Source organism: Rhinoraja longicauda, chromosome 32, assembly GCF_053455715.1.
Source record: "Rhinoraja longicauda isolate Sanriku21f chromosome 32, sRhiLon1.1, whole genome shotgun sequence".
NCBI lineage: Eukaryota > Metazoa > Chordata > Chondrichthyes > Rajiformes > Arhynchobatidae > Rhinoraja > Rhinoraja longicauda.
Window position 1 is genome coordinate 28,277,475 of NC_135984.1, and position 16,586 is coordinate 28,294,060.

At 52.1% G+C, this 16,586-nt stretch overlaps 1 protein-coding gene across 2 annotated transcripts in view; it reads right to left on the reverse strand.

Moving 5' to 3' along the window:
- The window catches only part of siae (sialic acid acetylesterase), a 57,136-nt gene extending 45,779 nt beyond the window's left edge, over positions 1-11,357 (reverse strand). For both annotated transcript variants that reach the window (XM_078426547.1, XM_078426546.1), the window contains exon 1: positions 11,224-11,357. In XM_078426547.1, the coding sequence (XP_078282673.1) occupies positions 11,224-11,296 (73 nt within the window). In that variant the 5' untranslated portion in view covers positions 11,297-11,357. The remainder of the gene's footprint in view (positions 1-11,223) is intronic.
- Positions 11,358-16,586: the final 5,229 nt, after the last annotated feature.

The window sequence follows — 16,586 nt, forward strand, 5'->3', positions numbered from 1 at the left end:
CCTCAGGAACTACTCCAGAATCTAAAGAGTTTTGAAAAATTATCACTAATGCATCCACTATTTCTGGGGCTACCTCCTTAAGCACTCTGGGATGCAGCCTATCTGGCCCTGGGGATTTATCGACTTTAATCCATTCAATTTACCTAACACCACTTCCCGACTAACCTGGATTTCACTCAGTTCCTCCATCTCATTTGACCCCCGGTCCCCTGCTATTTCCGGCAGATTATTTATGTCTTCCTCAGTGAAGACAGAACCAAAGTAGTTATTCAATTGGTCTACCATGTCCTTGTTCCCCAGGATCAATTCACCTGTTTCTGACTGCAAGGGACCTACATTTGTTTTAACTAATCTTTTTCTCTTCACATATCTATAAAAGCTTTTGCAGTCAGTTTTTATGTTCCCTGCCAGTTTTCTTTCATAATCTATTTTTCCTTTCCTAATTAAGCCCTTTGTCCTCCTCTGCTGGACTCTGAATTTCTCCCAGTCCTCTAGTAGGCTGCTTTTTCTTGCTAATTTGTTTGCTTCATCTTTTGTTTTGATATTATCCCTAATTTCCCTTGTTAGCCACGGATGCACTACCTTCCCTGATTTATTCTTTTGCCAAACTGGGATGAACAGTTGTTGTAGTTCATCCATGCGGTCTTTAAATGCCTTCCATTGCATATCCACCGTCAACCCTTTAAGAATCAATTGCCAGTCAATCTTGGCCAATTCACGTCTCATACCCTCAAAGTTACCTTTCTTTAAGTTCAGAACCGTTGTTTCTGAATTAACTATGTCACTCTCCATCCTAATGAAGAACTCAACCATATTATGGTCACTCTTGCCCAAGGGGCCACGGACATCAAGACTGCTAACTAACCCTTCCTCATTACTTAATACCCAGTCTAGAATAGCCTGCTCTCTCGTTGGTTCCTCTACATGTTGGTTTAGAAAACTATCCCGCATACATTCCAAGAACTCCTCTTCCTCAGCACCTCTGCCAATTTGATTCACCCAATCTATATGTCTATAAAGGACTCGGATCCTTTGGAGTGCAGGGGTGGGACAAATAAAGGAATATATTATTATATTATATTATTATAAGACAGGGAAGAGGCATGGGCACAAGAGAGGGTCATCAAACCCAGCTGCAAACTCCTGGTCTCAGGACTCCAACTGGTCATCAACTTCAGGAAGCAGGGTGGAGTACAAACCCCAGCCTGTATCAATGGAGCTGAAGTGCAGATGGTTGAGATATTCAGAGCTTGGTATAAATATCACCGGCAACTTGACCTGGTCTAATCACGCTCAAACTAAGGCCAAGAAAGTACATCAATACCTTTACTTCATCAGAAGACAAAGGACATTCAGCATGTCTCCAATGACCCATACCGGTATCTACAGATGCAGCATAGAAAGCTGCCTATCCAGATGCATCACAGCTTGGTTTTGCAGCTGCTCTGCCCAGAGCACAAGAAACTGCAGAGTTGTGCACACACCCCAGTCCTTCACACAAACTAGCTCTCTCTCTCCCCCACCCCCATCAACCACTCTATTGACTTCATCAACACCATGCTACGAAGCAGCCAGCCAACATAATCAAAGACCACTCATCTGCACTTTCTCCGTAAATGTAACACTATATTCTACACTGATTCCTTTCTCATTTTACACTGCCTGTTGTACTCTTGTTTATTGTGTGATTACTTGTCCACCACCGATTTTCCAGCACCCTTGCTTCCACAGTCTTGCCATATTATCAGTTTTGCCAGACCAACGGAGGACACAGCCTTCTGGGACCACAAAGTCAGCCGCAGAAGTCGGCAATGGGAAGGGAACTACCGGTTTCAGCTGGGCCAGAGATACAGAGCAGGGGGCATATTCGATCCACCGATTAGCGCAGAAATCCCGATGAGGTTGAGATCGGCCACCTTATCTAGCCTAGGCATTACATTTTCTGAGGGATTTCCAGCTGGGATTTCAAATGCACTCTTGTAATTTTGTCCAAATTTAAGGAGGCACAGGACCAGCAATTGCCGGAAAATCGGTGGTTGACAGACAGAAAGCAAAGAGTGGGGTTAAATGGGTCCCTTTCAGAATGGCATGCAGTGACTAGTGGGGTACCGCAAGGCTCGGTGCTGGGACCGCAGCTATTTACAATATACATTAATGACTTGGATGAAGGGATTAAAAGTACCATTAGCAAATTTGCAGATGATACAAAGCTGGGTGGTAGTGTGAACTGTGAGGAAGATGCTATGAGGTTGCAGGGCGACTTGGCCAGGTTGTGTGAGTGGGCGGATGTATGGCAGATGCAGTTTAATGTGGATAAGTGTGAAGTTATCCACTTTGGTGGTAAGAATAGGAAGGCAGATTATTATTTGAATGGTGTCAAGTTAGGAACAGGGGACGTACAACGAAATCTGGGTGTCCTAGTGCATCAGTCACTGAAAGGAAGCATGCAGGTACAGCAGGCAGTGAAGAAAGCCAATGCAATGTTGGCCTTCATAACAAGAGGAGTTGAGTATAGGAGCAACGAGGTCCTTCTGCAGTTGTACAGGGCCCTAGTGAGACCGCACCTGGAGTACTGTGTGCAGTTTTGGTCTCCAAATTTGAGGAAGGATATTCTTGCTATTGAGGACGTGCAGCGTAGGTTTACTAGGTTAATTCCCGGAATGGTGGGACTGTCGTATGTTGAAAGACTGGAGCGACTAGGCTTGTATACACTGGAATTTAGAAGGATGAGAGGGGATCTTATCGAAACATATAAGATTATTAAGGGGTTGGACACGTTAGAGGCAGGAAGCATGTTCCCAATGTTGGGGGAGTCCAGAACCAGGGGCCACAGTTTAAGAATAAGGGGTAGGCCATTTAGAACAGAGATGACGAAAAACTTTTTCAGTCAGAGTTGTAAATCTGTGGAACTCTCTGCCTCACAAGGCAATGGAGGCCAATTCTCTGAATGCATTCAAGAGAGAGCTAGATAGAGCTCTTAAGGATAGTGGAGTCAGGGGGTATGGGGAGAAGGCAGGAACAGGGTATTGAATGCGAATGATCAGCCATGATCACATTGAATGGTGGTGCTGGCTCGAAGGGCCGAATGGCCTACCCCTTACCTATTATCTATTGTCTATTGTGTATATGATCCAAAAGAATGTCACATCAAGAAAAAATAATTGATATTAGCATATTAAGATATACGACATGGGCAGTGGCCGTGTGTCATAGACATGGGCAGGGAAGGTAGACGCTCCCGCCCCCACGGGTCTCGGGCAGATGAGGCTCGTCAGCCTAGGAAGGCAGTCCATCTAGGAGAGGGAATAGTCTGATCTAAAACCTCCACTGCCTTGTGGCCATATTCAGTCACGGAAAAGGCTCCAGGAGTAAACCTCAAGAATAATCCGGAGTCGGAGTCCCTAAGGCAGTTGGTCGTTGTCTACAACCTCATTCTGGCAGCTGCTGCGATGGTGCTGGTGCCAAACTGTAACGGCTCTGCTATTTCTTTGGATCGTTCAGCGACGTGGAGAGGGGGGACGTGCTGCATGGGCAACAGCCTGTCCTTCATATGACATCGCCCAGGCTTGCATCCGACCACACATCACTGCAAACCTACACCTACAACCTGGAGAGGACACTCCAGCTTCGCCTGCGGTGTCGACACAACACGGGGAGTAACAGTTACCGGTTATAAGTCATCGCTAGATTGGCGTAAAGCGAGACGCCAGGGGTTGCTCCCGATGGTGGGAGGGATTTTCGGATCTCACTGGACAGCTACCGCCCGCCTCAAGCTGGGCAGCCCCCAGCCAATAAGGTGCTGTCCCACCACGGTCTGCTATCCTCACTGGGTGCACGGGGATTAGGAACCATCCGAACAGCAGATCGCAACCATCGCACCTGCCAACAAATGAACACATCAATAGAGACCAGCTCTAAAGCTGGGAACTTGGAATGTCCGGACAATGATGACCGGCCTCTCTGGAAACCCACAGGACATTAGCGATTCCAGGAAAACAGCTGTCATAAACAACGCGCTCAAGAGACTCAACGTAGACATAGCCACCCTTCAGGAAACAAGGCTGGCAGACTCGGGCACACTGAAGGAGAAGGACTACGTGTTCTAATGGCAGGGGAAGGACTCTGGCGAGCCCAGAGAGCACGGAGTAGGCTTCACAGTAAAGGGCAGCCTGCTGAACACGGTGGAACCAGGCAGAAATGGCTCAGAGCGACTCCTGACTCTCTGCCTCAACACCACCGCAGGCCCAGTCACCCTTGTCAGCGTGTATGCCCCGACACTGTCCTCCACATCAGACACAAAGGACGAGTTCTACGAGAACCTCGCATCCATCAGCAGCAGCATCCCCAGCAAGGAAGAACTTGTTCTCTTGGGCGACTTCATCGCCAGAGTGGGCGCAGACCACGAATCATGGTCTTCCTGCCTTGGGCAGTTTGGTGTGGGCAAAATGAATGAGAACGGACAGCAACTGCTCGAGCTGTGCACTTACCGTGACCTGTGCATCGCCAACTCGTACTTCCAGACAAAGTCCCAGCACAAGGTTTCCTGGAGACACCCACGCTCAAAGCATTGGCATCAACTGGATCTGATCCTAGTCAGACGTGCTGCCCTCAAGAACGTTCTCCACACACGCTCCTACCACAGTGCAGACTGCCACACAGACCACTCCATAGTGTTTTGCAAGATCAGGCTGCAACCAAAGAGGTTCTACCGTACCATAGAAGCAGGGGAAACCCCGCATCGATGTCAGCAAGATGCCCCATCCAGACCTCGTGCAACAGTTTGCAGAGGCTTTCGAGAGAGAACTTGGCACCTCGCATCCTGGAGACTCTGCAACAGAGAAGTGGGAAACTCTGCAGGACACCATGCACCACACAGCCTTGGCTAGCTTTGGGAAGAAGATCTCAAAGACACACGACTGGTTTAAGGCCAAGTCGACCGAAGCATGCCGCCCTAGCCGAGTACAAGCGGTCAGCCAACGAGAAGAACCTGCAGATCCTCAGGGCCGCCCCTTGAGCGAGGCTCAGCAGACTGCCAGGCGTTGCGCCAATGAGTACTGGACACAGCTTAGTGAGGACATCCAGACGGCCGCCATAACAGAGAACATCAGGGGAATGTACGATGGCATTAAGAAGGCAGTAGGACCAGTCCAGAGCAAGACAGGCCCCCTCAAACCCTCCACTGGGGAAGTAATCACAGACAAATGCCAGCAGATGGAGAGATGGGTGGAACTACTCCGACCTCTACTCGAGAGAGAATACCGTGTCCCCCTCAGCCCTTGCCGACCATGGATGATTTAGATGGAGAGCCGATGGTAGAAGGCCATTGACAGCCTGGCCTCAGGCAAGGCCCCAGGCAGCAACGGGATTCCCTCTGACCTGATCAAGCACTGCAAGACTACCTTACTGCTTCCTCTATATGAAGTCCTCTGCCAGTGCTGGCAAGAAGGAGCTGTACCGCAGGACATGAGGGATGCCACGATCATTACCCTCGACAAGAACAAGGGCGAGTGAAGCGACTGCAACAACAAGAGGCATCTCCCTCCTCAACATCGTCAGCAAGGTCTTTGCTCGGGTCATCTTGATCTGCCTGCAGAAGCTGGCAGAACGTGTCTACCCAGAGTCACAGTGCGGTTTCCGAACTGGAAGGTCAACAGTAGATATGGTCTTCTCCCTTCGCCAGCTCCAGGAGAAGTGCAGAGAACAGCGGATGCCCATGTATATGGCTTTCATTGACCTCACCAAGGCGTTCGACTTCGTCAGCAGAGATGGCCTTTTCAGGACTCTCCCAAAGATCAGCTGCCCACCAAAACAGCAGAGCATGACAGAATCCTTCCACATCAACACGAAGGGGACAGTGCAGTTCAATGGCAGTTTCTCGGAGCCCTTCGGCATCCGCAGAGGCGTCAAACAAGGCTGCGTCCGCACCGCAACAGAGGCGATCTACCTGCGTACTAGATCAGACGGCAAGCTCTTCAACCTCACCGCCTCAGAGCCAAGACAAAAGTACGTGAAGCTCTCATCAGAGACATGTTGTTCGCCGATGACGTAGCAGTTGTGTCCCACACCCAGCAGGAACTACAGTCACTAATGGACCGCTTCTATCGGCCTGAAGAAGATGAACGTCCTGGGACAGAATACAGAGGCACCGACTGTCATCACCATCGACGACTACGAACTCGATGCCGTCCCTCAGTTCACGTACCTCGGCTCCACCATCACCGACAACCTCTCCTTGGACACAGAGATTGACAAGTGGATCGGGAAGGCAGCTACAACTCTCGCTCGCCTCACAACTCGAGTGTGGACCAATCCAAAGCTGACAGTGAAGACAAAGATAGCAGTCTACAACGCCTGTGTCAACAGCACGCTGCTGTATGGCAGTGAGACATGGACTACATATGCCAGACTGGAGAGAAGACTCAACACCTTCTACCTTACAAGCATCCGCCGTATCCTGGGTATATCCTGGCAAGACAGAGTGTCCAACGCCGAGATTCCGCCTCGTGCTGGCCTTCCAAGTATGTACACTCTACTCAGGCAACGCAGCCTGAGGTGGCTGGGCCATGTCCACCGCATGCAGGATGGCCGTATTCCAAAAGACATCCTCTAGGAAAGCTGACATCTGGAAGGAGAACCATCGGCCGACCCCAGCTACGTTACAAGGATGTCTGCAAGAGAGATTTGAAGGCGCTCGACATCGATGTGGAGTCCTGGGAGAGCCTTGCAGCTGACCGTACGAGGTGGAGAGGTACCCTGAACCAACATCTCAAAACGGGGGAAGAGACACTGATGAACGCAGCGGCAGACAAGCGGGCACGCAGAAAGGAGCGCAGCAACTTCAACAGACCAGAGATCACACACAAATGTGACCTTTGCGACAGAGACTGTCACTCCCGCATTGGTGTCTTCAGCCACAAGCGACACTGCTCTAGCCGAGGTGTGGAGCAAGCAGCCAACTAGGATGCATCACCCATGGTCAGCCATGACCAAGGGGACCTAAGAAGAAGCATGACAAAAGAAACAGATCCAAGGTGTTGTAACTAAAATGATAAGATGCCCGATTGCGAAGGAAGACCACTCAGAAAGACAAGACTTGATCCAGACAAGATAAGAACTGGTGCCAGAAAAGATAAGAACTGGTAGAGGAATGTGCTGAGGAATGTGTGTGATTAACTACCCATGAATACTCCGGTATAAATGTACTTTCTGTGCACAATTCAATTGAGTGGGGCCACGAGGGACAGCGAGTATATAGCCATACTCGGGGTTGCTCTCCCACTGCTGTATGCGTGAATAAAAAGGTATTATTTCATTCTTAAGGTGACTAATGTGGTTTGTTGTCTGATAGCGCAGTTAGAACTTTAACAGGGTGCTGTCTGTCTGTTTGTATGTTCTCCCCATGGGTTTTCTCCGAGATCTTCATTCCTCCCACACTCCAAAGAAGTACAGGTTTGTAGGTTAATTGGATTGGTAGAAATGAAAATTGTCCCTAATGTGTGTAGGATAGTGTCGGTGTAAGGGGATTGCTGGTTGACGCAGACTCGGGGGCCAAAGGGCCTGTTTCTGCACTGTATCTCCAAACTAAACTAAAACTAAGATGCTGCCAGTCCCGCTGAGTCGCTCCACAATTTTGTGTCTATCTTTGGTGTAAACCACCATCTGCAGTTCCTTCCTACAGTGGAAACAATTTTGATTTGCATGCTCAAGGAAAATCATGCATGAGATCAAAACATACATGACCACAATAGCATACAATAGGTAACATAGAAAATAGGTGCAGGAGGAGGCCATTAGGCCTTCGAGCCAGCAGCGCCATTCATTGTGATCATGGCTGATCATCCACAATCAGTAACCTGTGCCTGCCTTCTCCCCATATCCCTTGATTCCACTAGCCCCTTGAGTTCTATCTAACTCTCTTTGAAAAATTCATCCATTCATGGGGAGAAAGCAGGAACGGGGTACTGATTGAGAATGATCAGCCATGATCACATTGAATGGTAGTGCTGGCTCGAAGGGCCGAATGGCCTACTCCTGCACCTATTGACTATTGACCTCAGCAGTCCTTCCAGGTGAGACAGAGGCTCACCTGCACCTCTTCCAACCTCGTCTACTGCATCCGGCATTCCCGATTGGCCACCTGTACATCGGCGAGACCAGCTGTAGAGTTGGTTTCGCCAAATACTTGCTTTCTGTCCACCAAGGCCTACTGGATCTCCCAGTTGCTAACCATCTAAACTCCAATTCCAATATTGACCTTTCTGTCCTGGGCCTCCTTCATTGCCATAGCCCTTTCAGCTTCCCAAGCACCTTCTCCCTAGTAAAAGCCATTACACTAACTTCCACACCCTGACTCTCTTGAATTTCAAGTACATTGCTGGTGTCTTCCACTGTGAAGACTGATTCTACTCCTCGGCCATTTCTTTATTCCCCCCCCTTAGTCTTTCCAGGTGAGACAGAGGTTCACCTGCACCTCCTCCAACCTCATCTATTGCATCCGCTGCTCTAGATGTCAACTTATTTACATCGGCGAAACCAAGCGCATGCTCGGCGATCGCTTCGCTCAACACCTGCGCTCGGTCCGCGTTGGCCAAACTGATCTCCCGGTGGCCGAGCACTTCAACTCCCCCTCCCATTCCCAGTCTGACCTTTCTGTCATGGGCCTCCTCCAGTGCCATATTGAGGCCCACCGGAAATTGGAGGAACAGCACCTCATATTTCGCCTGGGCAGCTTGCAGCCCAGTGGTATGAACATCGACTTCTCTAACTTTAGATAGTTCCTTTAAGTGGAAGTGGCGGCGCTGCCCTGCAGCTCGCCGGCAGTCTGTTTGTCTTTCTTCTTTCTTTGTCTATTTGTTAGTGTTAGATGTATGAAATAGCCTATCTTTAGCTGTGTATATGTGGGGGGTGGTGGGGGGGTGGGGGAAACCTTTTAAAAAATCTCTTCCTCGACGGAGATGCGACCCTTCTCCGTTTGCGCTAAAAAAAAAATTAAAACGCGGGGCCTTCCATCGCCCGGTACGGCCGTGGGACGGTTCAGCGCCAGGTGCGGCTCGGCCGTGGGGCCTTCCATCGCCCGGCGCGGCTCGGCCGCGGGACTTTACATCACTGGTGCGGCTCGGCCGCGGGGCCTTCCATCCCCCGGCGCGGCTCGGCCGCGGGACCTAACATCGCCCGGCGCGGCTCGGCCGCGGGACTTTACATCGCTGGTGCGGCTCGGCCGCTGGACTTTACATCGCTGGTGCGGCTCGGCCGCGGGGCCTTCCATCGCCCGGCGCGGCTCGGCCGCGGGACTTAGCTGCGCACGGTACGGCCGCGGGACCTTCCATCGCCCGGCTCGGCCGCGGGATGTTTCAGCGCCCGGTGCGGCTCGGCCGCAGGGACTTGGGCGTGGGGAAGAGAGCGGAAGTTTTGTTGCCTCCATCACAGTGAGGGGGTGTTTGGAGTCACTGTGATGGATGTTTGTGTTGGTGTTTCCTTTTTTTTTGTGTGACTGCTGGTAACGTAATTTCGTTCGGTACCTCGGTACCGAATGACAAATAAAGCTCTGTATTCTTTGTGCCTCGCTTCCCCTCCTCCTTCCCAGATCTCCCTCTATCTTCCTGTCTCCGCCTATATCCTTCCTTTGTCCCGCCCCCCCTGACATCAGTCTGAAGAAGGGTCTCGACCCGAAACATCACCCATTCCTTCTCTCCTGAGATGCTGCCTGACCTGCTGAGGTACTCCAGCATTTTGTGAATAAATACCTTCGATTTGTACCAGCATCTGCAGTTATTTTCTTATACTCTTTATTCCCCATTATCACTTCCCCTGCATCATTCTCCAGCGTTCCAACGCCCACTCTTGCCTGTTTCTTACTCCTTTTACAACTGAAGAAACTCTTACTATCCTCTTTTATATTACTGGCCAGCTTACCTTCGTATTTCATCTTTTCTCTTTGTGTTGCTTCTGTTGTTCTTTAAAAGTTTCCCAATCCTCTGGCTTCCCACTAATCTTTGCTATGTTATACACCTTCTCTTTTTGTTTTATACTGTCCTTGACATCCCTTGTCAGCCACGGTCACCTCTTTCTCCCTCTAGAATCTTTCTTCCTCTTTGGAATTAAAAGATCCTGCATCTTCCAGGTTATTCACAGAAATACCTGCCATTACTGTTCCACTGTCATCCCTACTAGGGTCCCTTTCCAGTCAACTCTGGCCATCTCCTCCCTCGTGCCTCTGTACTCCCCTTTGCTCAACTGTAATACCGACACATCCGATTTCACCTTCTCCCTCTCAAATTACAGATTAAAACTTATCATGTTGCGGTCACTACCTCCTAATGGTTCCTTTACCTTGAGTTCCATTATCAAATCCGGTTCATTGCACAACACTGAATCCAGAATTGCCTTTTCCTTGTCTGAATTGCCTGGTGGCTGGCTCCACCGCAAGCTGCTCGAAGAATCCATCTCGGAGTCACTTTACAAATTCCCTTTCTTGGGGTCCAGTACCAATCTGATTTTCCCAGTCCACCTTCATATTGAAATCTCACATGACCCGCCCCCCTGACATCAGTGCACAACCCGCAGGCATTGCCACTTTCATTTCACTGCACATCGAGTATGTGTATGTGACAAATAAATTTGACTTGACTTGACTTGAAGAAGGGTCTCGACCTGAAACGTCACCCATTCCTTCTCTCCTGAGATGCTGCCTGACCTGCTGAGTTACTCCAGCATTTTGTGAGATAAATACCTTCGATCTGCAGTTATTTTCTTACATCACATTACCATTGTAGCATTGCCTTTTTTACATGCCAATTTTATCTCCTGATGTAACTTGCACCTTATATCCTGACTACTGTTTGGGGGCCTGTAAATAACTCCCATTAGGATATGGTTATACATTCTCAGCTCTCCACAATCACTCTACATCCTTCCTGCACCCCGTCTCACCATCGTTCACGATTCAATAGTGTCATCTGCAGACCTGTGGATGGAGTTAGATCCGAATGTGTAAAGGGAGTACATTAGGGACACTGGGAGTTAGTGCAGCCTTGCGGGACAACATTGAGTCGCCCAGCTCTGCATCTCGGAGTTCCTCATTTAAACCTCTAATTGTCAGTCAACATTTCCACGCGCTGCCGCCGTCCTCACTCTGAAGGGTCCTGACCCGAATCGTCGCCTGTCCATGCCCGCCAGACGCTGCCCGGCCCCGAGCGCCACCCTCCCCCCTCAGCCACCCGTTACCTGCGCCATCTCCACCGCAGACCCACCGCATCATCAGGGCGAAGCCCAGAGACCAACGTACAGCCGGCGCCATGGCCGCCAACCGCCAGTGCTGCACTCACGGCCCAGCCCGTCACTCATCGCCAACCTGGCCCCGCCCCCAGCGACCGGTCCCGCCCCCCTCACTCACCGCCAACCCGGCCCCGCCCTAGCGACCGCCCCCCCTCACTCACCGCCAACCCGGCCCCGCCCCAGCGACCGCCCCCCCTCACTTACCGCCCAAACCGGCCCCGCCCCCCTCACTCCCGCCCCCAGCGACCAGCCTCGGCCCCCTCACTCACCGCCAACCCCGGAGTCAGGGGGTATGGGGAGAAGGCAGGAACGGGGAACTGATTGAGAATGATCAGCCATGATCATATTGAATGGCGGTGCTGCCTCGAAGGGCCGAATGGCCTCCTGCACCTATTGTCAATTGGGAAACCATTTGAAATGCTTTTCCATGAGAGTTACTCATAAAGTCAAACCTATGGCGAGTCCGGAAACTTGTTCGTTGTAGAAGAAGTTTATTGCGACAGCAATATTCGAATACAAAGATTAAACAACAAGGTAAAGGACAACCATCAAAACTCACTGTCTTCTTCGAAGACTTCTCTGAACTAACTCTTTTCGGGCGCCAAAAGCGCACATGACATCGCTGTCCAATCAGCGATGTCGCTCTCTGGACCAATCCCTACGGTCGCGCCTACACGTGACCTTTCCGGCCAATCTGAGGGTTCGACGACCGGGACCACTCTCTATGGTCGCTACATGACCCCCCCCAGAACCCGAGGTACGGAACCTAGTAGGGAGCCGGATTTCGCGACCCGAACGAGTAAGGAGAGGAGCAGCCTGAACCACAGGAGCCTGGGATTCCGTGCTTGGTGGAACAGCCTGAGCGGGGGGTTCTGGACTGATCGGGACTGCTGGAGGCCGGCCTCTCCTAGGTGGTTGGCCGACCAGGACTGGTTGGTCCGGATCCAAGTGTGCAGGTTTCAGCCTGGACACCGAGACGAGCTCACTCCTGCCGCCCACGTCTAAGGTGAAGGTAGCCGTTCCCTTACGCAAAACCCGGAACGGCCCTTCGTAGACCTTCTGCAGCGGGGCACGATGGGAATCCTTTCGCAAAAACACAAACTCACAGTCCGTCAGGGAAAGTGGTACGTGTACCCTGGGACACCCATGACGTGAAGTCGGAACTGGGGCCAGGGAACCCACCCGTGCCCGGAGCGAAGCTAAAACTGATGGAACTGGAGGCAGCTGGTCGGGGGGGTCCGGGAGCAAATCTCCGGGTATTCTAAGTGGCGAGCCATATACTAGCTCTGCGGACGAAGTACCTAGATCTTGCTTAGGAGCAGTCCGGATGCCCAGAAGGACCCAGGGGAGTTGGTCCACCCAGTCCGGGCCTTCAAGCCTCGCACTGAGGGACGCTTTAAGTTGACGGTGGAACCTCTCTACAAGTCCATTTGCCTGGGGGTGGTATGCAGTAGTGGGTTGTAACTTGGAACCGTACAGCTCTACGAGCGCGGCCCAGAGGGACGAAGTGAACTGCGGCCCCCTGTCAGTGGTAATAACTGCCGGGTCCCCGAAACGTGCTACCCAATGTAGGGCCAAAGTCCTGGCACAAGAGGCTGCCGAGATATCAGACAATGGGAAAGCCTCTGGCCACCGGGTGAACCGATCCACCACCGTGAGGAGATGGGTGTAGCCCCGGGAGGAAGGCAAGGGCCCGACTAAATCCACGTGAATGTGGAAAAAACGAACTGTTGGGACCTCAAACTCTTGTACGGGGGGCTGGACATGGCGCTGGACTTTAGCGGTCTGGCAGGGAACGCAGGAACGTGCCCAACCCGCTACCTGTTTACGTAGGCCATGCCAGACAAACCGAGCTGCTACTAAAGCAGAGGTGGAGCGGATGGACGGGTGCGCCAGCCCGTGAATGGCATCGAAAACCCGGCGCTGAAGGGAGGGCGGCACTACCGGCCTGGGACGGGGAAGGGAAACATCACACCAGACTTTTGTGCCTTCCGACCCGCAGGCTACCTGAGCCAACTTCAACCCCGAAGTGGTGGACTGGTATGCCGAGGCGGTATCCGCTAGAAGCTGTGCCTCCGCAAGCTCCTGGGGATCCACCTCGCAGTCCACCGCCGAAATGGGGGAACAAGCAGGTCTAGACAGGGCGTCCGCAACGGCATTAAGCTTACCCGCGACATGACGGACATCGGTGGTAAATTCGGAGATGGCAGTCAGGTGCCGCTGCTGGCGGGCCGACCATGGGTCAGACAATTTGAAAAATGCAAATGTTAATGGTTTGTGGTCCGTAAAGGCCACAAATGGGCGGCCCTCAAGGAAATACCTGAAATGACGAACAGCTAAATAGAGGGCCAGAAGCTCTCGGTCAAATGCGCTAAACTTCAGCTCAGCCGAATTTAGTTGCCGGCTGAAAAACGCCAAGGGCTGCCAACGGCCACCAACCTGCTGCTCCAAGACCCCACCCACCGCCACGTCAGAGGCGTCAACCGTCAAGGCCGTGGGGGCGGAGGGGCTCGGGTGGACCAACATGGTGGCGTCTGCCAAAGCTGCCTTAGCTGCTGTAAAAGCTGACTCTGCGGTCGGGGACCATACCAACTCTACCGGTTTTCCTGCAAGGCACTGGAAGAGCGGGCGCATGACCCGCGCAGCTGCCGGAACGAACCTATGGTAGAAGTTAACCATACCTACGAACTCCTGCAGCCCCTTCACTGTGGTGGGCCTGGGAAATGCCCAGATAGCCTCCACCTTCTCGGGCAAAGGGGTGGCGCCGGCAGGGGTGATTCTGTGCCCTAAAAAATCAAGAGAAGGGAGGCCGAATTGACACTTGGAGAGTTGGATAATGAGCCCGTGGTCTTGGAGCCTCTGGAACACAGTCCGCAAGTGGACCTGGTGTTCCTGCACTGAGGGGCTGGCGACCAGGATGTCGTCCAAATAAATAAATACAAAGGGTAAACCCCGACCCACACGGTCCATCAGTCGCTGGAAAGCCTGTGCCGCGTTCTTTAAACCGAAAGGCATGCGCAACCATTCGAACAACCCGAACGGAGTGATCGTGGCAGTTTTTTGTATGTCCTCCGGCCGCACAGGAATTTGGTGGTATCCTCGCACCAAATCGATCTTGGAGAAAACCACCACCCCTTCCAGCCCAGACGAAAAGTCCTGCAGGTGCGGTATGGGGTAGCGATCAGCCGTGGTGACAGCATTGAGACGCCAATAATCGCCACATGGTCTCCACCCCCCAGATGCCTTGGAGACCATATGCAACGGCGAGGCCCACGGGCTGTCAGACTGACGGACAATGCCCATTTCCTCCATCTTCCTAAATTCCGCCCGCGCCACCACCAGTTTGTCGGGCGGTAGCCTCCGGGCCCGAGCGAAAACGGGAGGGCCCTCGGTGCGGATGTGGTGGACCACGCCGTGCTTGGCCGAAGTGGTGTCAAAACGCTGGATGAGCAGCTCTGGAAACTCCGCCAGGACCTCAGCATACGAGTCAGGGGCCGCGACGACGGCCTGGACAGTAGAGCTGGGCGGGGAGGCGATTGTCGGAGCGACGGGCTCATCGCTGGCGGAGGGTCAGAGGCCGTTACCGCGGACATCCGGGACCAGTGAAAAGGCCCAGAGAAAATCTGCGCCTAGGATCGCTTGTCTGACGTCTGCTACGATGAATGGCCATTCGTACGTGCGGAGGCCTAACACAAGGGACATCTTCCGTGTACCGAAAGTGCGAATGGGGCTGCCATTAACCGCGATGAGGGTGGGACCTGTCTTACCCGATCTGGTCTCGAGGTCGGTCGGCGGCACTATACTGACAATGGCTCCCGTGTCCACCAAAAATTCTGTGTCCGTGAATCGATCTCGGACGTAGAGGCGTCGGTTCTAGCCAATCGCAACTGCCCTTATGTACGATCGGCCGAGGCATTTCCCGCAAAAGTACAAGGTGAGCGGCAGTTGCGGGATTCTCTACCCCATCGTAGGTGATAATAGCACCAACCGCGCTTGTGCGGATCTTTTTGGCGGGCTTTTGGAGGACTGGCGGGAGACGCGGCGCCATCTTGATGTCGCTGTGGCGTGGTCACTGATGTCGAGACCTTGTTGATCGAACCGCTTGCCTTCGATTTAGCCGCTATGAGCGCATCCGCTTTCTCTGCATATGCTTCGGGGTCCTTAAAAGAACAATCCGTGAGCAGAAGTCTGACATCTTCGGGAAGCTTCTCTCGGAATGCCTGCTCGAACATGAGGCAATCCGTATGCTCACCGGCTAGCATCATCATCTCGGCCATGAGAACGGACGGCAGTCGATCTCCGAGGTCTGGTAGGTGCAGAAGTTTTTTAGCGCGATCGTGCCTATGAAACCCGAAGGTTCGCAGTAACAATGTCTTCATTGCCTCGTACTTGCTTTCCGCAGGCGGATTAACGATGAACCGCATCACGCGTGTGGTCGTCTCCGGTGATAGAGCGCTGACGAGATAGTAATACTTCGTCGCGTCGGCCGATATGTTCCTTAAATGAAATTGGGCTTCGGTGTGGACAAACCAAGATTGCGGTTGATGTGTCCAAAACGACGGAAGGTGAACGCTTACTGCGCTTAACTCCGGTATGCCAGGCGCAGCGTCCAACAACGGGGCGTCATGTTCCTGCATGGTCGGTGATCGTCCAGATCACGTCGGGGTCACCAATATGGCGAGTCCGGAAACTTGTTCGATGTAGAAGAAGTTTATTGCGACAGCAATATTCGAATACAAAGATTAAACAACAAGGTAAAGGACAACCATCAAAACTCACTGTCTTCGTCGAAGACTTCTCTGAACTAACTCTTTTCGGGCGCCAAAAGCGCACATGACATTGCTGTCCAATCAGCGATGTCGCTCTCTGGACCAATCCCTACGGTCGCGCCTACACGTGACCTTTCCGGCCAATCTGAGGGTTCGACGACCGGGACCACTCTCTATGGTCGCTACAAACCGATCATAAACAAGATGGGAGACAACGTGCTTAAAGAGGTTGATCAGCACCGATACCTGGGAGTTGAACTCGCACCTGGCCTAGCCTGGAACAGACTCATAAACCAGATTGCCACAAAAGTAAACAGAACTTTAGGCCTTCTCCGGAGAAATTTATCCGGTTGTGACAAACCAACAAAGGAGGTCGCGTACAAAACATTGTTGGAATATTGCCAGACAATATGGGACCCTCACCAGAAAAATAACATTGATACCCTTGACAAGGTTCAAAGGCGTGCAGCAAGGTTTTTTTGTAACGACTACTCAAAACAGTCAAGCGTCTCCAATATATTAAATTGCCTTGGCTGGGAGACG